At 41.6% G+C, this 23,179-nt stretch overlaps 1 protein-coding gene across 4 annotated transcripts in view; it reads right to left on the minus strand.

The window, feature by feature from the left end:
• The window catches only part of kif21b (kinesin family member 21B), a 182,575-nt gene extending 161,132 nt beyond the window's left edge, over positions 1 to 21,443 (minus strand). For all 4 annotated transcript variants that reach the window (XM_060845457.1, XM_060845455.1, XM_060845456.1 and 1 more), the window contains exon 1: positions 21,199 to 21,443. In XM_060845457.1, the coding sequence (XP_060701440.1) occupies positions 21,199 to 21,242 (44 nt within the window). In that variant the 5' untranslated portion in view covers positions 21,243 to 21,443. The remainder of the gene's footprint in view (positions 1 to 21,198) is intronic.
• Between the last annotated feature and the right edge of the window lie 1,736 nt (positions 21,444 to 23,179).

Here is a 23,179-nt window from a genome sequence, read left to right on the forward strand (position 1 = left end):
CAAAATCATGTAACCAAATGGCATTGAATTGTCAGCCTAGTTTATGAGCACAAATCCTGCTTATCCAAATGAGAACAGGCAGTGCAAAATCAAGCTGATGCTATATTTTGAACACCAGTCAGCATCTACATTGACTCTTGGATCAACTCAAAGAGAAAACAGACGTCACTGCTCTTTCACAAGTTTATCTTCCACCTTAGTTTCAAACACCTCAGACAGACTCTTATAGGATCCTACATGGGAGCAACTCACTGCATCTTTTATGCCTCTGCCAGGCACTGAGGAGAGTTTCACACGAGGCACAGCATGTTGCCAATTAAGGGGGATTCTTGATTGTTAAATGCCTTATTAACTGCACATCTCACCTCATTAATAATGAGCTTCCCATCTCACTAAATGCGTTGAACAAACTAGATGTTGAGAACTCTTTTCATGGAAGTCTGGCCAAGTGCCTGGCAACTGGCTTAGAGGAGCTTCCATGTTGCTTAGCACAAAGCAGCATCTCAGCGCTCAATTCATGTGCACCAGCATCCGTCATCCACAGACACTGCCATCTGACATTTGTCAACCTGTCAGGATCCCCTTGGAGGCAACCCACTTGTTGGATTCTGAGGAAGTACAGAGCTGCATTACACCAGTGTGGAAATGGTGCTGCAAGGTCACTGACCATAGGACAAATACTGCTAGCTCATTAGATCAGGCTGCACATCAGGGTACTGACGACCGAAGGCGCAACCTGCCCACAGTTCAGGGATTGACGAGAGTCGATCATCTATTCAGGTCAGTCACACAGTCAGGAGATTGTCCAACTAGAGTTCAGGGGATGGACAATGGTCAGTCTGTAGGGTCATCACAGGCAGTCAGGGAAATCATGTATCATCAGTCAGGGAGATGCAAAGACACTAGTCATGTGTGTGGTCAGTCTTGTCTAGGGGCTACTTATTAAAGTCAGACAGAGGTCTTGGACAAATAAAGCCTTGGAGATCATGTGATGATTGGCAAAAAGAGATGGAGAAATCACTACAGGAAGATGGGGAAATTGAGGCAGGGAGTGGAGGTGGGGGGCTAATATAGTCCAGACAGAGTGTGCCACGTTATCTTGGCATGCTATGCCCTGCATGATTGGAGCAGGCAATCATGTGATGCCAAGATGCCAAGGAATTGGGATGTGGCCGCAGCCTTTTGAGAAGAAACAGGACTGGGGAAAAAGACACTGTCCCTGCACGTGACAGAGCTCAGCTGTTGAATGCTACAAACCAGACAGCTTCTGATTGATATAAAAACAGAAATTTCTGGAGAGACTCAACAGGTCTGGTAGCATCCATGGAGAGAAAACAGAGTCAAAATTTCAGATCCAGTGAGCCTTCATCATTGACGTCTAAGTTTCTTCTGCAATTTCTGTTCTTGTTTCAGATTTCCAGCATCTGCATTTCTTGGTTTTACATTAGCACCTAACTGACACCTTGTTCCAGGTGGTGACAGCTGGGTACAGAAGACAATCATAGAATGGATAATAGTTAATGGTTATGATGCCAGCATTTGATTTGAATAGTGAGGATGAACTGCAGCTTCTATTAATTTTGTTTGTGTTGCCTTTTGTTCTCTGTAAAAGCAGCTCATGATTGCAATTGTCTGCTTGCTTACCGAAGTGGAATGTTCCCCAAATGGGCAGCGACAAACGGAGTCTCCAGTGAGCACTGCAGACAGAATTGTAGTGACTTAGAGAGGGTGTTGAGACAGGATGTAGCTAAGAATAGATAAACTGTGTGACCTGGTGGTTGAATAGTAACTAGGGTGACAGAATGCAGTTGTAGGTGTGTGGGAGTGTCAGCCATGTTGGCTATCTGCCATGAGCAGCATGCCTTGTGGCTGCTCTGCCACGACTTTACAGACGAGGGACAATGTAGTTTGCCATCACTTGTCCGCGTGCCCAGCGGGCTTTTGAAGATGGTGCAGGCCTCAGGGATGCTCGTCTTTTGATGGAGATCTTGTGAATAGCAAGCAATTGAGGGAGCAGCACGTGGTAAAATGGGTCTAGAAATTGGACACTAGGGACACCATATGGGCATGGTGAGTGGCTAACAAAGAGAGTTTGGTAAGATGCAAAGAGAAATTTCACTAAACCTCACAATGACAATCCCTTCAAAACAAAGTTAAACACATCTGAAACTCAGCCAGAACACTTTAAGATTAAGCTATTTGATACCAAAGAAACACACTTTCCACTTATTAGTCTTGGTTACCTGTACAACTGTTACATTCCTGCCCAAAGCGACTAACTGTGTGGAGTTTGCACATTCTCCCCGTGTCTGCGTGGGTTTCCTCCGGGTGCTCCGCTTTCCTCCCACAGTCCAAAAACATGCAGGTTAGGTGAATTGGCCATGCTAAATTGACCATAGTATTAGCTGAAGGGGTAAATGTAAGGGAATGGGTCTGGGTGGGTTGCGCTTCGGCGGGTCGGTGTGAACTAGTTGGGCCGAAGGGCCTGTTTCCACTCTGTAAGTAATCGAATATACATCATCATTTAGATGCAAATTCACCAGAGAATTAGGCTGCACCTTCATGCAGAAACTTTAAAGAACGTCTCATAAGCAAAGCGAGACTGGTTGGCCTGCAAGACTGATAAGACTTTGTTTCTATGTGTAACATGGTATGAGTATGGCATGATACAGAGAGACATAAAAAGCAAATGTAATAAATTTAAAGGTGTAAAACAATTACATCAGAAGATTTGGAACGCACCCTTGACACAGAATGAAAATGTTCAGAAACATTTTTGCACCTTTTCAACTCCTCAAACATCTGGCTCCAATGTCAATTGTTTCGGAATTTCACAACTTCCATCAACTCAAAACCTTATGTAACTTACATTTAGAAAAGTCATTACTGAATGGTTAGGGAAATGAAAAGAAAGAAAAAATACCTTGAATATAAAATTTTTGTCCAGTTTGTGGGGAAATGAATACAAGTTAAATTTAAATGAGCATATCATTTCCTTCCTTCAACAGTAATCTGCTGCAACCCTGGAAATTCATAGCTGGGAGAGTGAAATAATGCAATAAATTAGCTGATGACTGGAGATCATTAATCGGCAAATATCTCTAATATTAGCAGGAGGCAACAGCAGTCATAATTTTAAAATCACACTATTTATGTATCCACTTTGAGAAAGAAAAGGTATTTTCTGCAGTCTTATCCTCACTGTAGCTGAGCCAATCATCCTTAATAATTCACAACAGGCAGGGCAATTTTAGACTGGAAGTCATCAAACCATATTCTGACAAGATCTCTGAATTCACCTGCATGAGCCATATGCTGATGATATTCTCTCATTTTGGAGCACCAGTGTACAAGCAATCTGTGTTTTTAAAGTCTGGTTGAAGATTTGTAGCTCGGGTGTCCGTTGTTGTGGTTCTGTTCGCCGAGCTGGAAGTTTTTGCTGCAAACGTTTCGTTCCCTGACTAGGGAACATCATCAGTGCTATTGGAGCCTCCTGTGAAGCGCTGCTTTGATGTTTCTTCCGGTATTTATAGTGGTTTGTTCTTGCCGCTTCCGGGTGTCAGTTTCAACTGTAGTAGTTTGTATGTGGGGTCCAGGTCGATGTGTCTGTTGATGAATGTTCTTGCCGCTTCCGGGTGTCAGTTTCAGCTGTAGTGGTTTGTATATGGGGTCCAGGTCTATGTGTCTGTTAATGGAGTTTGTGGATGAATGCCATGCCTCTAGGAATTCCCTGGCTGTTCTCTGTCTGGCTTGTCCTATGATGGTAGTGTTTTCCCAGTCAAATTCATGTTCCTGGTTGTCTGAGTGTATGGCTACAAGGGGTAGCCAAAGGATAGCCAACTCCCATTCCTAGACGTGTTAGTAGAGAGAACACCCAACGGAGAATTCACCACAAGGGTACACAGGAAACCAACACACACAGACCAAGTCCTAAACTATGAAAGTAACCACCCCAACACACACAAACGAAGCTGCATCAGGACACTATTCAAAAGAGCCACAACACACTGCAGTACACCAGAACTGCGAAAAGAGGAAGAGGAACACCTATACAAGGTATTCGCCAAAAACGGATACCCACGCAGATCCTAAGGTCCCATCACCAGATGCCTAAGAGATAGACCACGGAACGAGGACATGCCACAACCAAAAGGACTAGCCACACTACCATACGTCAGGAGCGTCTCAGAACTGACAGCCAGACTACTGCGACCCTTAGGACTCATAACAGCACACAAGCCAACTTCCACACTCAGACAACAACTCACTAGAATAAAGGACCCAATAGCCAGCACGAGCCAAACTAACGTAGTTTACAAAATACCATGCAAGGACTGCACAAAACACTATATAGGACAAACAGGAAGACAGCTAACAATCCGCATCCATGAACATCAGCTAGCCACAAAACGACACGACCAGCTATCCCTAGTAGCCATACACTCAGACAACCAGGAACATGAATTTGACTGGGAAAACACTACCATCATAGGACAAGCCAGACAGAGAACAGCCAGGGAATTCCTAGAGGCATGGCATTCATCCACAAACTCCATTAACAGACACATAGACCTGGACCCCATATACAAACCACTACAGCTGAAACTGACACCCGGAAGCGGCAAGAACATTCATCAACAGACACATCGACCTGGACACCACATACAAACTACTACAGCTGAAACTGACACCCGGAAGCGGCAAGAACAAACCACTATAAATACCGGAAGAAACATCAAAGCAGCGCTTCACAGGAGGCTCCAATAGCACTGATGATGTTCCCTAGTCAGGGAACGAAACGTTTGCAGCAAAAACTTCCAGCTCGGCGAACAGAACCACAACAATCTGTGTTTTTCTACTAAAACAAATATGAAAACTGTATGATCCTGGTAGAAAATTGATACAATATATATATCTAGAGAATGTTTGTAGTACCTGCCACGAGAAGCCCACCAGAGTCATACAGGAGGAATTCCCCAAACAATTGAAGTGGAGAATCTACTCTGACAGAAGTAAAATAGGAAAGAAACATTCTATCCTCACACAACCCAGAAGAACTTGCATTGAGATTTATAATAATGTTCCCTGATCACCATCATCACACCCTCCCAACCCCAGTCTGTGATACATAGAAGAATGGTTTGCTGATCACTGTATCAAAGGGTACAAAACCAAAGCACTTGTTTGCAGAAACTACATTGTTTATTGAGGGAGGCTGCTGTCAACCAGCAAGGCTGCAAGTCATAACTCTCCAGCTCTGCTCTCTATCATGCATCCTCAAGGGAGACGATAAACCAGTAACAGCTGGCAAGTGGCTGATCCAGAACTGGGATCACTTTAAGCCTTAATTCAGCAAGGTTAAATTCAAGCCCTTGGGATGGACACCAGATTCCAAAGACACACAATAATGTGTTGTACAACATTCAACAAATCAAGGATTGTTAAACTTACAGTCCCAAGAGTGAAAAACAAATCTATAGTCTTTTCTGAAGTGGCATTTTTTCCGAACAAGCACTTAGTTATCATGACCCAATATGGCATAATTTGAAGAAATGATCTTTTTTAATTTAGAAAAATGGCAGATGATGAGAATTGCAAATCATTATCAACACATGTACAGATACTGCATATCAGTTCCCTTGATTCAGGATCTTTTCAATTATTGTTCCTTGTCAGTGACAGAACATCTCTTGTGTGCAATTCTAGTCTTCCTGCTATAGGAAGGACGTTGTGAAACTTAAAAAGGCTCAGAAAAGATTTACAAGGATGTTGCCATGGTTGTGAGTTTGAACTATAGGGAGAAGCTGAATAGGCTGGGACTATTTTCCCTGTAGGCTCAAAGGCTGAGGGATGACCTTATAGAGGTTTATAAAATCATGAGGGATATGGATGAGGTAAATAAATAAGGTCTTTTTCCTGTGGTGGGGAAGTCCAAAACTAGAGGGCATAGGTTTAGGATGAGAGGGGAAAGATTTAAAAGGGACTTAAGGGGCAACTTTTTCACAGAGAATGGTGAGTGTATGGATTGAGCTGCTGGAGAAAGTGGTGGAGGCTTCTACAATTACAACATTTAAAAGGCATCTGGACGGGTATATGAAGGAAGGGTTTTTGAGGGATACGAACCAAATGTTGGCAAATGGGACCAGATTTATTTACGATATTTGGTTGGCATGGAGGAGTTGGCCCAAAGGGTCTGTTTCTGTGCTGTATCTCTCTACAGCTCCTCATTAATACTGAATTCACAATTTGATCATAAGATCAACAATATAGGAGCAGAATTAGGCCATGTACCCCAGTGTGCCTGCTCTGCCATTCAATCACGGATGATAGGTTTCTCAACACCATTCTCCTGCTTTCTCCCTTATGTAACAACTCACCAAGGCTCCTTGGACAGTATTTCCAAACCAGCAAACTCTACCAGATGGACAAGGCAGCAGATACATGAGAACACTGCAAGTTCCCCTTCAGACCACACACTATCCTTTCTTGGAACATTACTGGAATTACCTGACATTCATTGAATCAAAATTTTGAAATTCTGTTGCTCACAGCACTGTAAGCATACCTACGCTCCAATGAGTGCAGCAGTTCAGCGCGATATTTCACCACCACCTTCCCAAAAGGCACTTCGGGTTGGACAAATAATACTTGCCAGCTAGCAATACCCTCATTCCCTAAACAAACTGCTACAAAAACTGAACTGAATGGTAATATGCTTAAAGGCAGTTTTCATCAAATGATCCTATTGAAGTATGCAATGGTGAATGAAGAAAAGAATAAGCTCTGTCACTGGACTGCGAGCTAAAGCAAATCTAATTTAAATGGATACAATGAAAGATGAAATTACTAGCAAAATAAAGTTTTGTTTGGTGTGAATATTATACATAGCCACACATAAATCAGCATCAATCTAAGAATCACAACACTTATACTGAAAAAGCGAGCAACAAACTTATTGTGTTACTTAGCTCACATCTGTAAACAGGTTTAGAGTTTGGAGTCATAGCGTTTTTACAGCATGAAAAGGGGTCCCTTGGCCTATCATATCCCGGCTGGTCATCTGCATCAATTTACTTCCATCCCAGTTTCCAGCACTTGACTGGAAGCTTTGTATCCTGTATCTTTTCCAAGTTCTTAACTAAAAATGTCTTAAATATCATGAGGGGTCCTGCCTCTGCCACCTTTTAGACAGTGAGTTCAAGATATTCACCATCCTCTGGGTGAAAGAAAACTTTCCTCAAATCCCCACTGAAAATACTGCTCTCTACGTCAAGACTGCTCCCCCGGGATTGACCCATCGAAGAGAGGGAAATGTTTCTTCCTTACTACCGTACATTTGTCCCTCATAATTCTGTACACCGCAAACAGGTTCCCGAAATCTTCTCTGCTCTATGGAAAACAACCCCATCTATTGTAATTCTATCTTCCAGCACTTGGCCTGTAGTCTTGTATGTTATGGCGTTTGAGTGCTCATCGATACATTTCTTAAATGTTGTAAGAGTTCCAGCCTTTGACACCCTTTCAGGCTGTACATCTTCCTTCTCATCAGGGCTGGACACAAGAACTAACAATTGTCTCCCTTTCTGACCTTCATTTACTCTGTCTTTTACTCGTCACAACAGTTAAGTTCAGCTTGCTATTTTAAAAAAGGACTGGTTGTCAAATCATTTGATACTTTCCACTGATTTCCAGATAATGCTGGCAAAGTGCAACATTTTCAAACCAGTGCAAATTACCCAAGCGACAACATTAAAGCTGAAGGCTGCCTTTCCTGACATTGGGTAAAAACAAGGACTGCTGATGCTAGAAACCAGATTCCAGATTAGAGTGGTGCTGGAAAAGCACAGCAGTTCAGGCAGCATGCGAGGAGCAGGAAAATCGAGGTTTTGGGCAAAAGCCCTTCATCAGGAGTAGAGGCAGAGTGCCTGAAGGGTGGAGAGATTAATGAGACGGGGTGGGGGTGGGGAGAAAGTAACATAGAGTACAATAGGTGAATGGGGGTGGGGATGGAGATGATAGGTCAGGGAGGAGGGTGGGGGAAGGTAGCAAAGAGTATAATGGGTGAATGGGGGTGGGATGAAGGTGATAGGTCAGAGAGGAGGGTGGAGTGGATAGGTGGGAAGGAGGATAGGCTGGCAGGACAAGTCATGGGGACAGTGCTGAGCTGGAAGTTTGGAGCTGGGGTGAGGTGGGGGAAGGGGAAATGAGGAAACTGGTGAAGTCCACATTGATGCCCAGGGGTTGAAGTGTTCCGAGGCGGAAGAGAAGATGAGGCATTCTTCCTCCAGGCGTAGTGTGGTGAGGGTGCGGCAGTGGAGGAGGCCCAGGACCTCCATGTCTTCAGCAGAGTGGGAGGGTGAGTTGAAATGTTGGGCCACAGGGCAGTGTGGTTGATTGGTGCGGGTGTGCCGGAAATGTTCCCTAAAGCGTTCTGCTAGGAGGCGTCCAGTCTCCCCAATGTACAGAAGACCACATTGGGAGTAACGGATACAATAAATGATATTGGTGGATGTTCAGGTAAAACTTTGATGAATGTGGAGGGCTCCTTTGGGGCCTTGGATGGAGGTGAGGGAGGAGGTGTGGGCTCAGGTTTTGCAATTCCTGCGGTGGCAGGGGAAGGTGCCAGGACAGGAGGGTGGGTTGTTGGGGGGCATGGACCTGACCAGGTAGTCACGGAGGGAACGGTTTTTGCAGAAGGCGGAAAGGGGTGGGGAGGGAAATATATCCCTGGTGGTGGGGTCCGTTTGGAGGTGGCAGAAATGTCGTCAGATGATTTGGCTTATGCAAAGGTTGGTAGGGTGGAAGGTGAGCACCAGGGGGGTTCTGTCCTTGTTATGGTTGGAGGGGTGGGATCTGAGGGCGGAGGTGCGGGATGTGGACGAGATGCCTTGGAGGGCATCTTTAACCATGTGGGAAGGGAAATTGCGGTCTCTAAAGAAGGAGGCCATCTGGTGTGTTCTGTGGTGGAACTGGTCCTCCTGGGAGCAGATACGGCAGAGGCAGAGGAATTGGGAATACGGTATGGCATTTTTGCAGGAGGTAGGGTGGGAAAAGGTGTAATCCAGGTAGCTGTGGGAGTCGGTGGGTTTGTAAAAAATGTCGGTGTCAAGTCGGTTGTCATTAATGGAGATGGAGAGGTCCAGGAAGGGGAGGGAGGTATCAGAGATGGTCCAGGTAAACTTAAGGTCAGGGTGGAATATGTTGGTGAAGTTGACGAATTGCTCAACCTCCTCGTGGGAGCATGAGGTGGCGCCAATGCAGTCATCAATGTAGTGGAGGAAGAGGTGGAGAGTGGTGCCGGTGTAATTATGGAAGATGGACTGTTCTACATAGCCAACAAAGAGACAGGATAGCTGGGGCCCATACGGGTGCCCATGGCTACCCCTTTGGTCTGGAGGAAGTGGGAGGATTCGAAGGAGAAAGCGTTGAGGGTGAGGATCAGTTCAGCCAAACGAATGAGTGCGTCGGTGGAAGGATACTGTTGGGGACATCGGGCGTGGAAGAAACGGAGGGCTTGGAGGCCCTGGTCATGGCAGATGGACGTGTACAGGGATTGGATATCCATGGTGAAGATGATGCATTGGGGGCTGGGGAAACGGAAGTCTTGGAGGAGATGGAGGCCATGGTTGGTGTCTTGAACATATGTGGGGGGTTCCTGGACTGGGGGATAGGACAGTGTTGAGGTAGGTAGAGATGAGTTCAGTGGGGCAGGTGCATGCTGAGACAATGGGTCGGCCAGGGCGGTCAGGCTTGTGGATCTTGGGAAGGAGGTAGGATCGAAACCTTCCATCGCTGCCCCTCTGTTGACCATTGTGCCGCCCCCGCTCTCAAACATTGAGCACTTGTTGCCTCCCACCTCTGTCTCTGCTCCTCTTCCCAAGAGAAGCAGCAAATTACACAGAGAAGAGAGTGGGGCAACAAGAACAGGGCACCAAGTGAGCAGAACAGAAACAGGAGCAGTGAGTGAAGCAAGTGAATGGGCAGTGAAGGCAATGACAAGGTGGGTGCGAGTGAAGCAAAGAGTGGGGCACTAATTGTGAGGCAGCAACATACTGCCAGAACTATGACATCAGCAGCAGCAACTTCTGGTTCCAGCATTGTGGCAGGAGATATCAGTGAATTATGAAATACAGTACATGACTGTGAACTAGATCTTTACTTGGGATCATGATTGTGGAAAAGCAATCTACACCATTACATCTTTTGTTATGTAACTTTAGATCTGAAGTCAGTGATGATAAGTCATCGGTGTCGCAATGTACAAAACGTGCTTCAAGGTTTTTCCAAGTTGCAAATCAATTGTTGTTGAAATGCACTGGTTCATTTTGATGATTTAACAAAGAGACTGGACCACAGTTTTAATGTATTGTCCACATCAATAGTGACTGGAATTAATGCAGTCTAAAGTGGAATACAAGTTGCAATTTAGTCTCTATTGTGCTCACATGAAAAGATTTTGTAACAAGGATCTGCTTTTGCTGAAACTTCTAATGCTCAGATCCATTTCCAACTACGAAGCTAAATTTGCACAACCTAATAAAAAATAACTGATTTTTGTTTGAGGGGCATGGAGTGATTTATTGGGATATTTATGTGACCTGTTTTACATAGTATGCTCACACCAAATGGCTTTCCCAAAAACTAAGGGCAACACATGTTGTAAACCTGAAATGACTACCGAAAGTGCTGAAAAGCTCAGCAGGTAGGACAAACAGAGTTCAAGGTCTGAATTATCAATGGCCTATGCAGCCAAACCTGAAGGGGTTGGGGGGTGGGGTGGGGTGAGGGGAGTGGAGCACAGAGAAGGGCTCAAAAACAAGAAACAAATCCCTTCAGGTGAACTCTACAGCAACTCTGCAGGATTACGCAGGAGTTGGAATGATAATGGGAAGGGTTTCCTGACCAGTTGCAGGAGGTAAAGAATCAAACCCCTCGAGAACTTAATGACGAACTCTTTCCCGACAATACCTGCATTTTTCCAGCCAGCACATGGATTCTCCATCAAAGTAAGGAAGATGTCTGCAAAGCCCCTCTGTGGCAGACCAGATAAGCATTGGAATCCATCACTCCATTCAGTGTGGAATATGTAGCCCCATTTTGTTTTTAATTGCAAGAAAATCTTTTATTCATAAAAAATTATCTTTATATACATACACTGGTATTAAAGTAGTTCTGTAGCCTCTGCATATAAAGAAAAACATTTGAAACTGACATTGCCTGCAGTTGCAACCCAAGACATTTCCTCTTCACGCAGGACACTATTTAAATATATTTTGAGGCAAAGGGAGAGACAATAACTGAACAGACCCTCACAGTACTTTGGCAAAAAGACCTTAGGAGGTGGTCTTCCCCCTTGCAGCTTTGCAGCAGCTGCCCCAAGTTTTAGTACACCCCTCAGCACATAGTCCTGGATCTTGGAATGTGCCAACACTCTGTCGGGGTCAACGCTTTATACTGGAAGATCAACAAATTTTGGGCACACACACTCACACACACCACACAGTTCTCAGAGATCTGTGCTGTAACAGGTTTGGTTAGGGCGAATCACTGATCCCAGGGAACACCTGACCCAATTGGGAATGATCTTAAACCGGATTTTAAAACTGATATTCAACAGTGAAATTGGTCATCAGTTTCTAATTTTCTGCCTCTCCCCTTCCACTTGTCGATGAGGGTGGCCTTATGGATTGGCACAAGCTCCCAGCCAGTAGGATACTGCCATTCACCTCCAGCAGTCCTTGGCCAATCAAATCCTACAGAACTGCCTACAACTCAGTTGGTAAGCAGTCGCTTTCAGTAGTTTCATTCTTTTCCAAGGACACAAGGGCCTTGGTCAGCTCATCCAGAGATAACAGCTGGTCCAAGGTACAGTCACAATGACAATAGCACTTGTTACTATGGAGGATGGGAGAGGAGCTATCCCCCTGATGTTTAAGTGTGCCACACTGTGATCCTCTGTGGCAGGGGGATCAGGAAAGGAGACAGCTTTATACTTCCCTAAAGATTGTAGCATTGCAGGTCTACAGTTGTTGAATGACCTCCTATTGGTCCATCAGATTTAAGAGCATCATTGTCCTCAATTAGACTGGGTTCTCAAGGAGCTCATTTAATTAGTCATCAATTCCAAAAATTACTATGTGGGAGCCACAGCCAACATTTTTGGATCTTGATCCACTTTCCATCCCAATAGCATGAATGTGATTCAAGTATGAAAATGACACCCCTTGTTGGAAAGTTCTGATGGAAGGTCACTGACCTGAAATATTACATCGGTTGAATAAGATTGGGCAACTTGCTGTCATGCATTTGATATAACACTACTGGTGCACAGGCATCAATAGAGGGTGTAAATGCTAAAGGTGCTGGACGGGATGCTATTCATGTCAGTACTACTAAGCTTCTTGAGTATTGTTGGTGCTTCAAACATTAGGTGAGAGAGTATTCCATCATACTCTGATCTGTGCCTTTTAGATAGTGGACATGCTTTAGGGAGTAAGGAAGCAAGTTATTCACTGGACAATTCCCAGTCTCTGACCAGCTCCTGAAGTCACAATATTTATATGGCTCATCTAGTTTAATTTCTGGTCAACAGGAACCATAGGATCTTTATAATGGGCAATTCAAACTTGATAAAACAGTTGAACATTAACAGATTACCAGATTTCCTTTCCTGGAGTTACGGCCTGTCAATTGTGGAACACAGATGCTACTTATCACCTCTTAGTCCAGGTCTGAATGTTTGCAAACACAGACTGAGGAGTTCCGAATGGTAGTGAACTGTAAAACTATCAGCAGACATCCTTCCTTCTGATCTTATGATAAAGTGAACATCAATGAGTAAGCAGTTGATGACAATGCTTGGGACACTGTCCTGAGGGATTTCTGTGATGATGCCCTATCCTGAGATGAATGACCTCCAACAAGCACACCATTTGCCTCGATTTCTAATCATTTACGCGTTGCTAGGGCTTCTCAGGCCACACTCAGTCAAATGCTGCCTTGATGTCAAAGGCAATCATTCTCTTCTAACTTCGGAATTCAGCTCTTTTTTCACCAGGTTAGAACAAAGCTGAAGTCAAAAGCCAAGTGGCTATGGCAGTACCTATTCAAGCATTATATGTCTTATACACTTTAGCAGCAATCAATTCAATATTTAAACAAGATTTTGAAAACATCTGAGCTTCATAATACTCTGTAGGGATTGCGCTACCTTAACATTAAATTTCAACAGCTAATATTTAGCAACACATCGCCATTCACAAACACAATAAATGCATTATACTCCTGCAATAACTTCAGTCTATTCTTTGATCTTAAAATTTGGTCACACACCAAATACTTCAATAACAGCAGTCTTATCTCTTGGTAAGAACAACAGAAACCTTAAAGTACATTCGTGGCTTAGAGTTGACATTGTGTCCAATTACATAGGTGCAGATAAGAACCAAAACTGATCAGAAAACCTTTAGAAAGAAAAAAACGGGCTGCCGATGCTCCAAGGTACTGGATATTCCTGAAGCTAGTTAAAGGATGTTTACAGCCCTTAAAGGGAATAAGGTTACAGGTCACTTAAGGTTTCTCTGAATGACAAAGGAAAAGAGGATCTCTAACAGTCCATGTTTTTCAAACACTTCTAGGAGATAAAGATTCTTATGAAAAGTCAGTGATCTGAAACACACTGTTTCTCTCCACTGTTGATTAATTCCAGCATTTTCTGTCATTATTAATGGAAGGACAGACCTCACCATCTCATAAGTTGGTACAAAGATATCCAGACAAACTACTCAAAAGTTGTGAGCAGAGGTGATACAGGGAGAAAGCGAGGATGGCAGATGCTGGAGGTCAGAGTCACAAAGGTGTGGCACTGGAAAAGCACAGGTCAGGTAGCATCCAAGGAACAGGAAAATTGATGTTTCGGATATAAGCCCTTCATCAGGAATGAGACAGTCAGACATCAACAGAAATATTGCACATATACCTAACTACAAAACCAGGAAATTTTTAATGATTTGACTAGGATTACTACTATCTCACAGCACCAGGATCCCAGGTTGAATTCCAGCCTCGGGCAACTGTCTGTGTGGAGTTTGCACATTCTCCCCGTGTCTGTGTGGGTTTCCTCCGGGTGCTCCAGCTTCCACCCACAGTCCAAAGATGTGCAGGTCAGGTGAATTGGCCCTGCTAAATTGCCCGTAGTGTTAGGGGCATTAGTCAGTGGGAAATGGGTCTGAGTGGGTTACTCTTCAGAGGGTCAGTGTGGACTGGTTGGGCCGAAGGGCCTGTTTCCACACTGTAGAGAATCTAATCTAACCTTAACTCAGATCTCAAGTTATTCTGCTCAAGACTGCACTGTCTGCAAGCCTAATACTTACATTTCTTTCTGCTTTTCAAATCTCTCTCCTATTTTAGATACCTGCCCCATAATTCTGAATTTCAGGAGGTGTTGAAAGTGGATATTATTAACAAACCCACAGCATCACATCAAATCATGCTTAGGCTCATTGGTTAGTTCTAACATGTGCAGTTGGACTAACTTCAATTGTTCATTGTATTTCACGAAAAGCCACCTGAGAGGTAATTTGTAATTGCTGGCTGAACATTGCTAAACATTATCTCACTCAAAGGTGTTAGCTGATGCTCTGACAAGTGTTTCATAAACACAACTAAGCATTTTGTGGGATTTCAATGTAACTTACTTTATTAATTGCACACTCGTGATTTTAATCAGGACTAGACGATTGCAATCAGATACCATCTGGCATTTTCCTAGAGTAGACCGCAAAAGGAATGGCACCAAATGGTGAATTAGAGGATCATGAGTGGGACAAATGGTTGATAATAATACAAAACCAGTGGATGACCTAATTCACCTTCTAGAATTCAAGCTTTGAAAAGCTGCACTGCAGTAGCAACTGTGCACATCTCATTCAGGAGCTTTTGTTCCAAGTATGATATCCTCTGATAGTATATCATAACTCTTTCATTCTGAATGTTAGAGATAGGCACTAAACTCATGAAACACCAGTTTATAAATTAAACAAAAGTTTTATAAATTCTTATGTTAACATTATACAAAGAAACTTCCCATAATTAAAGCCAGGTGTAAATTATATTCCTTAAAATGAATTTTAATTAGAGGCTTGAAGGAGCAAAATATTTACAAAAAGCAGATATCCTCCTTGACTTCAATTAGATGGTGGCAGAAATGAAAATGTAGCATTTCCAAATAAACATAAAATCTCATAGACTTCAAGGATATAAACAGAAAGTGGTTTTAATTTATTTAACAAGAAAAAGTTCAATGATACAAGCAAAAGCCATTTGCTTCTGAACATTTCACGTACTGCTCACTCTCATAAGAGGTGTCGCAAAGCTAATTTTAAAAATTTCAACACATAATAGTCACGATTTTAAAAAAACATGTTAAACATCCCAAGCAGGGTGGCTATAATCATGTGAATGGACACAGCAATCTAAATTAAACTTCTCAGAGGTCAACATCAGCCAGAAAATCAATACCCAGGTATTTCCTGACAGGTCTGAAATGCTAACTATGGTGTTATATCCTGTTGCGGGTGAAATAACTCCACTGAGATCAGTTTCCTGTCACCAAGTCACCCTTTATTTACACATGGGACGTTCTTGACACTGATCCAGCTCCCTCGAAGCCAGCTCTCAGAGTGACAGTATGTCTGACATTCCTGTTTTTTATCTATCAACCAGGGGTCCTTGATTGGGTCAGATTAACAGCTGTAATTGGGGAACTCATTTTCTATGAGGTCCACATGGCTGACCTTGTCAGCAGAGATGTTCGCCTGCAATAAAATTCCTACATGACAGAATTCCAAGTTACACTTATCCTGTGAGCTTTCTGAATTAGACCACTGGCTGGTTATCTGCAACCAAGTTAATGGAACCTCAATGCCAAATTCTGCTTCTGATCTCATATGAAATGTTGATTTATTTTCCAAGGTCAGAGAACGAAATATGTTATTTATAAATCAGGCATAGAATTCACAAACCATATACCTCTATCTCCATTTCCCCATTGTGAGACAGAGGAGCAATCTTGTCACTCATTCTAAGGTTCTTTTGCAAAAATCTACTTTCTTGATTTCAATGCACCAGCATCCCATGTGGCCTCAAATGCCTTAATTGAATCATATTTCTTATAGAGGTCAGCATGTGCTTTCTTCTGGATTTACCTCTTGCTAACTTGCAGGTGCCATGTGCTGTAAAAGCTAAAGCAAAACCCACAATCAAGTGAAATTATAAATGTCTGGCTAACAGCCTCGCATCACAGGCTTGGCAATCCCAGAAAAAGATATGGTTTATTCTCTCTCTCATTCCATTGTGGGATCTCCTGCCATAGTTAGTGAACTGGGTGTCTCAGGTGGAGCCTGGTATATTTCCTTATTTAGGGAGGATAAGCTATCAGATGGAAGCAGTAGAGGATAAATCTTCAGGATCAAAGGTGGTGAGAGTACAGTAGTTGAACCACACATATACAAATTATATTCAGGTCTAATCACCATCGCACAATAATACATACCTTATTTGGCAAGAACGTAGAAAACAAATCCAAAGATTAAGCTCACATAAAGGATGAACTGAAAAGAAAGGCTAGCAAAATGTAGGAATCTAGAAAGAAAAAGGACAGAGTTGGTAACTCACTACTGAGAAGATGAAACGGACCACCACATTAGAGCAATAGGAGCTGGAGATCTAAAAGTCGACCATCAATACGTAATTTGTGCATAAATTTTGAGATGGCATGTTTATTTGCCTTTCACTCACAACACTGTCTTCAAGCCTCACACTTGAACATTAGCCCACTCTCTATGCTGATGATGCAATATTCTCAACACTGAAGTCTTTGATAATGCAACACTGAATTTACATTCAATTTATTTATCGAGAGTGATGTAGAAGATCCCATGGTATTTTGCAACAAAAATAAAGATCAATATTTATACTTTAACCAGACCCATAAGAAGAGGTTTATTTGGTCATTCATCTTTGCTGCTCATGGGACATAGTTGTGCAAATACTTGCTCCTGTGTTTGCAAACATGAACAACAGTAGCTGTCCCTGGATATAACTGTTGTGAAACTGTGGAATGACCCAAGATGCTTTATAAATGCAGGTTAGTTCTTATTTAAATAGCGATGTTAAGAATAAGTTACAAGGGAAGAGAGCAGAATCAGAAACTTTGGGCTGTTCATAGTGTCACCACCCCTTATAACTGGTATCTGAGATATTAGAAGAGTGCAGTTAAGGGGCAGATAACTTCTTATCCTCTGTCCATGTTCTTAAACACTAGTTCCTCTTATTTTTAACAATGCTAAATAATGAAAATGCTGTTTTGGAAACAAGTACAACACTGTTCCTCACCCCAGAGAATATAGTAATCTGATGATTTTGTTCAGTCATCCTTGTTCCAGTAACTTACATTTTAATTTGTTGATCTGAAATATTCAAATAGCAGATCTTTGTATGTAAAGTGTGTCCTCACAGTAACATCCTGAATAGTCACTGAATACAGCCAATCGTCTTTGGTCAGAATTCTGAATTTATGAAATCACCGGAGACTTTTAAGTTAGTTTTAGCAAATGCTGTATTTATCAAATGAAGTTTTAGCACTAGCCAATTTTAGTCTGTGACTTAATATTTGATTGCGCAAACAATCTAACTTTAGGATTTTACAGTTGTTAGAGATTACGCACTTCAGTTTAGGTGGAGAGAAAAGGCAAAAGCCAGTAATTAACTTAATTCTCTTGTGCACTTTATCGCATCGATTAGCAGTCATAAATCCATAAAATCTGGCAATGAACAAAAACTGAGTTCATGAATTATCCTTTGTGCCAAATAGGATGACTAGATCAATGCATTTTTTTGCCCTAAATTGCACCTTGCATTTTGGCAAAAAAAAATGGAGCCCTTGCATTTATACAGTACTTTCCAAAGACACTGCAAAGCATCTGAGTTATAGTCAGGGTTATAGTGCTGGGAATGCAGCTACCAGTTTGGATACAGCAAGATCCCACAAACACAAACAGCAGTATGTTTGAGAGAGCTTTCCTCCTCATCTTCATGCAAAATCTTGATTGTGGGTTCAAATCCCAGTCTGATACCTCAGATGAAAGTAAAGTAATACTTACTGAGCTGCATCAGATACCAAAATGAGAGGTCCAATTCAGAACATAAAAAATATTCACTTTTACCTTCAGCTCAAGATATTTATTTTGGCCAACAATAGGAACATGAAGAATGAGTTGGCAGGGCAAATGATCATTTAAATTTTAAAAGTATTCAAATCTCATCCTTTTCTCCTCTTGGCCTCTGCCAATCACTCATAACAGAGATGGGAGTTGCATTACACTAAGATCAATGAGATGTTTCGTCGGCACAACATTGTGGGCTGAAGGGCCTGTTCTGTGCTGTGCTGTTCTATTATGCTGTCCTCTGCTCACCTCCGTATGCAGCAAATTAATACTTCAGTTGCAGATAAACTGAGATGGTAGTCAAATTGCCCATCCATCCTGCATTATTAACAGTCTGATATATACCATATCCCTGTACCAGGGTGCATCTAAGTTTATCTTACAAGAAATAAACACACCATAATTTAAAATTTTACATTTTCAGTAATTGGATCCCATTAATATACTGTATGGTGTTTTCTATTACATAAAATTTATATACACACACTGATAACGTTAATCTAACCCTGTGTAAATTGAATGTGTTTGTTTTGTAAACATTTGAGGTTCTTTTTGCAATCACTCCTCTCAAAAACAGATGCAGATAAGCTCTCATCACGTACCATGACAGTATAAAAGTTTAGTTTTAAGTTACCAACAGGCCTATATCCTTCCTGTAATTGCAATATTACTGACACTTCCTGATTCTTTACTGTGCTGCTTTGAACAGTGATGGCAGGAAGTAATGTCTGCACACTGAATTCATTAATGCCAGAGTATGCCAAAACAGGTATTCTATCAGTGTGACACCTGAGATATTGATGTTGTTATCATAAATCAATTGCTTCACTTCAAGATAGCTGATAGAAATTGAGTTTTGGTTTGAAATAAAATAACTCAATTATACAATAATGTTTACAAAAAAATTAAATCTCATCATTTTGTTTAGCACTCCAGCCTCCTAGAATGGTAATATCTTTCAAATCATTTCAGATATTTTTTGTTTTTCATAAATATTTTCAGGTTTGTGCTATTGTTCAAGTCAATTTGTTTCAACAAGCCATTTCTCATTGATACCAGTATTGAAAAGACAATCAAAGAATGAAATAGGATTCTTGTCAGTAATTACACTTTAATATTTTCTTTGTATTGTGTTCTAATGTTATCAAACAATATGTCACACTGAATTTTGTTTTTAGTGTGAGATCCAGAAAATAATAAATAAAATATATTTGAACACACAAAACCCAGGCGGGAAAACTACATGCATTAGAAACCTTTGTTTTAAATAAAACTTCTGCCTTAGCCAGGTGAATTTTTTTTTGGAAATCAGGAATTTTGCTGCATACATTAAAAAGAGAGCAATCACTGATTAAACAAGTTGAAAGTGACTTCAATGTGAATCGATTTAGTTCGGATAACAAGGAACAATTTTTCTCCCTGATACACAATTGGAGCAATGTCTGTACAAATTCTGAGATCACAGTGCAGAGAACTAGACACAGATATTGTAACTGAGGTTTCAAAAACCAATTTATTTCAATATCACTAGGCAAAATAACACTGATTATTCATAAAGATGTAAATCAATTTAGTGCCTTCTGATCCCTACAATCATGATCCATATTTCATCAGATGTTAAAAGGGAATTCCTATTCTTTGTGAAGTTGGGCCCTGGGTCAAACCAGAAGTAAAATGTTAACAAAAGCAGGCTATGACATCCAAGCTGAAGCTGATTTATTATTATTTGACAGAAACTATATTTTCCATTTATCTTTGAAACAGATGACTCATAAAGTATCCATTTAGTATATAATATAAAATTAAAACTCATTTTGTGAAATGGCTGAATGGGCTTACAACTGGGAGACAGCCAAGGTCAGTAGCTACAGAACAAATTAAATCATATGCAATCAATCGTCTGTCATCACATCTTTTTTGTCACTCCGCCCTCCTGTCTTTATGTTGTTCCCTAGTAGAATTTATCTCTTCTGCATTTAATAAAACTGTAATAATAATTCTATTCACACTTTTCTGATCAAAATGCTTCAGCCAAGGCAAAAGCCCTTTGTTCTAATTCTCCATTAGTCCATTTGAAGATTTCACAGTTTTTTTAAAAAAAGATTACTATAATCAAAATTTATTAAAAGGAGCAGCATAATAGTCATTATGAAACATCAAGAACATATTTCACAGTATACTTATCATTAAATGTTTCTTGGCTAGTGATCAACATTGCAAAACTGTCACTGTCACCATTTTGGAGGGGGGGGTACAAATACTGGAAAAGATATTTCAAAATAATTATAGTACGCCATTGACTTTACACTCCCTTCATCTGATTAGCAAAAAGCCCTTCACAGCTCATTTGAGTTAGCTATGATCTTAAACCCATGAAAACAAAGCAGTGACGCATTGTTTCTCCCCCATATGATATTGTTTCCGTATCTATATAATAATTCGAAATATTCTCCATGTTAACTCCTGCATGGACAGAACACACTATGATGAACAAAGACAGAAGAGTAGAGCTGAGGCAAAATGATCTGTGCAGAAGTGTATACTTTGGAAAGAATGTGGTGTCAAATGTGCCACAATAACATGGGTGGTGTCATTCAATGCAGTTCCCCAATGACTAAAAATGGTTATTCATAATTTTTTTTCACAAGTCATTATTTCTTAAAATAATCCATTGTCACCAAATATTACAGCCAACCAAATCAAAAGAGCGAATTATCAATGTCAAGCAAGAACTCAATACCAGTCAACATGAAACTGTTTGCATTGGAGTCAGAATACAGTCAATGACTAAATGGTACAATAGAGTTAATTGATTTAAAAATGCAAAATTAATTAAGTTTCTATCACCTATTCTCGCAAGCAATGGGGCACAACATCACAGAGCAGACACACAATGGATTACTAAGCGTTTTACTGTCCTGTTGTACTATCTTGGCACCGACTCAACGCTGTAATAAATAAGAAGCTGTCTTACCTTAAAGCGACTTTGACACTACAGCCGTCTTGATTAGTCGCCATTATTTTTGTGCAGCGTGCACTCTCCAAGCTTCATTCAATGAAAGGGAAAATCGCTGACCTACTGAGACGGCAGCGCAGTGAGTTTGAGGTATAAATAAATACAAGTAAATTTCTCACAGAACTTGAATCGTCTCATCCTGCAGTTAACGGGATCGAGAGGGTAGCGACATGATTGCAATTGCAACATCCTGTGTTACATTGTAGTCGCTGCAAATCCGCAATGCAACATCTGAAGTCAGCCTCCAGTAGCTCAGAGTGCTGATTGTCAGGCAACCGAACCTTGCTCAGAGGGGCGGGAGTCCACTCTAGAGTGACATCCACACCCATCAATCACATCCAGGGATCCTCGGGAATGGGCGGGCACCACGCGACTATTGTCCACTCAGAGTGGAGAGAGAGCCTTGAGACATCAAGATCGTCTGACTCCATACAAAAAGGAACTATTTAGGGGATGGTTGTCAGCTCAGAAACCCTGCTCCCTTTAAAAGGCGTCTGATCAATTCCTTTTGTGTGTTGCTGTTCTCTCTCTCTCTTCATCTCACAATTTATTTTGGAGGAAAAGACTCCTTTTCCAGTGCCAAATAGCATGATGCAGCCGAGGTAATTGTCCAGGGGATCGGTGCCAAAAATCCTTTATTCATTGTTTTGTAACTGGGGATTAGGAATGTCTTCGAGGCACGTATACATCTGAGTTACTCTTGATGCTGGAAAGCTCTGCTGTAATTGCTCTCGCCAAAAGACACAAATCAGACCAAAAAAAGAGAAAAATCCTTCGTAATGTGGGTCGTTATGTTAAAGCTTCTAAGAAGAAACAGATATCCAGGTGCACTATACAAAATGCTTCAAAAGGTCACTTGGAAAATTAGCTTTTTAGTGAAGCTGATTCGAACACAAAGGTGAAGAATGGATGCTCTAGTTCTAGAATCTTGGTCAGAACTCACCCTGACATTTCTTTCAGCTTATTGCTTCTTTCATCTTACTTGGGGTCGCCACAATGCTGGTTGGTCACATTTTTCTGTCTCCTCCTTCCTCTTCTACTCTCCACTTGATGGTATCTGTCCAGCTCTTTGGATGCTGCCAGACCGGCTGTGCTTTTCCAGCGCCACACTTTTCAACTCTGATCTCCAGCATCTGCAGTCCTCACTTTCCCCTTGATGGTATCCCTGTCCATTGCTCACAGTGGCACTTGTGTTGCTTGCAGAATAAACTCGAGCATGGGTACCATTTCCTTTCAAATCAATGAATGATCTTGGCAAGTGGCTTCACGACCGGATACCTTCAAATCACCAATCTTTCCACTTAATGACCTGGACAAAGGAACTGAGGGTATTGTTGCTAAGTTCATAGACGACACAAAGACAGGTGGATAGACAAGTAGTGTAGAATAAGCAGGGAATGCAGGAAGGACTTGGACAGACTAAGAGAGAGAAAAAATGGCAGATGGAATGCAATATAGGAAAAGGTAAGATTATGTACTTTGGTAAGAACAATAGAGGAGTAGACTATTTTCTGTATGAGCAAAGGCTTCAGAAATCTGAAATACAAAGGAGCTAAGGCATCTGAGTTCTGGATTCTCTTCAGGTTAACATGCAGGTTCAGTTAGCAGTAAGGAAGGCAAATGCAATGTTAGCATTCATTTTGAGAGGTCAAGAGAAGAGATGTATTCTTGAGGCTGTATAGGCTCTGGTCAGTCCACTTTTGGAGTATTGTGAACAATTTTGAACCCCATATCGAAGGAACAATGTACTGACATTGGAGGGGATCAAGAGGAGGCTTACAAAAATGATCTTGAGGATGAAGTGCTTGTCATATGAGGAGTGATTGAAAACTCTGGGTCTGTACTCAATTAGAAGGAGTGGGAGGTAAATCTGTTTGAAACTGACAGAATACTGAATGTTTGGATAGAGTGGATGTAGAGAAGTTGTTTCCACCAGTAG

Source organism: Hemiscyllium ocellatum, chromosome 26, assembly GCF_020745735.1.
Source record: "Hemiscyllium ocellatum isolate sHemOce1 chromosome 26, sHemOce1.pat.X.cur, whole genome shotgun sequence".
In the NCBI taxonomy this organism is placed as follows: Eukaryota; Metazoa; Chordata; class Chondrichthyes; order Orectolobiformes; family Hemiscylliidae; genus Hemiscyllium; species Hemiscyllium ocellatum.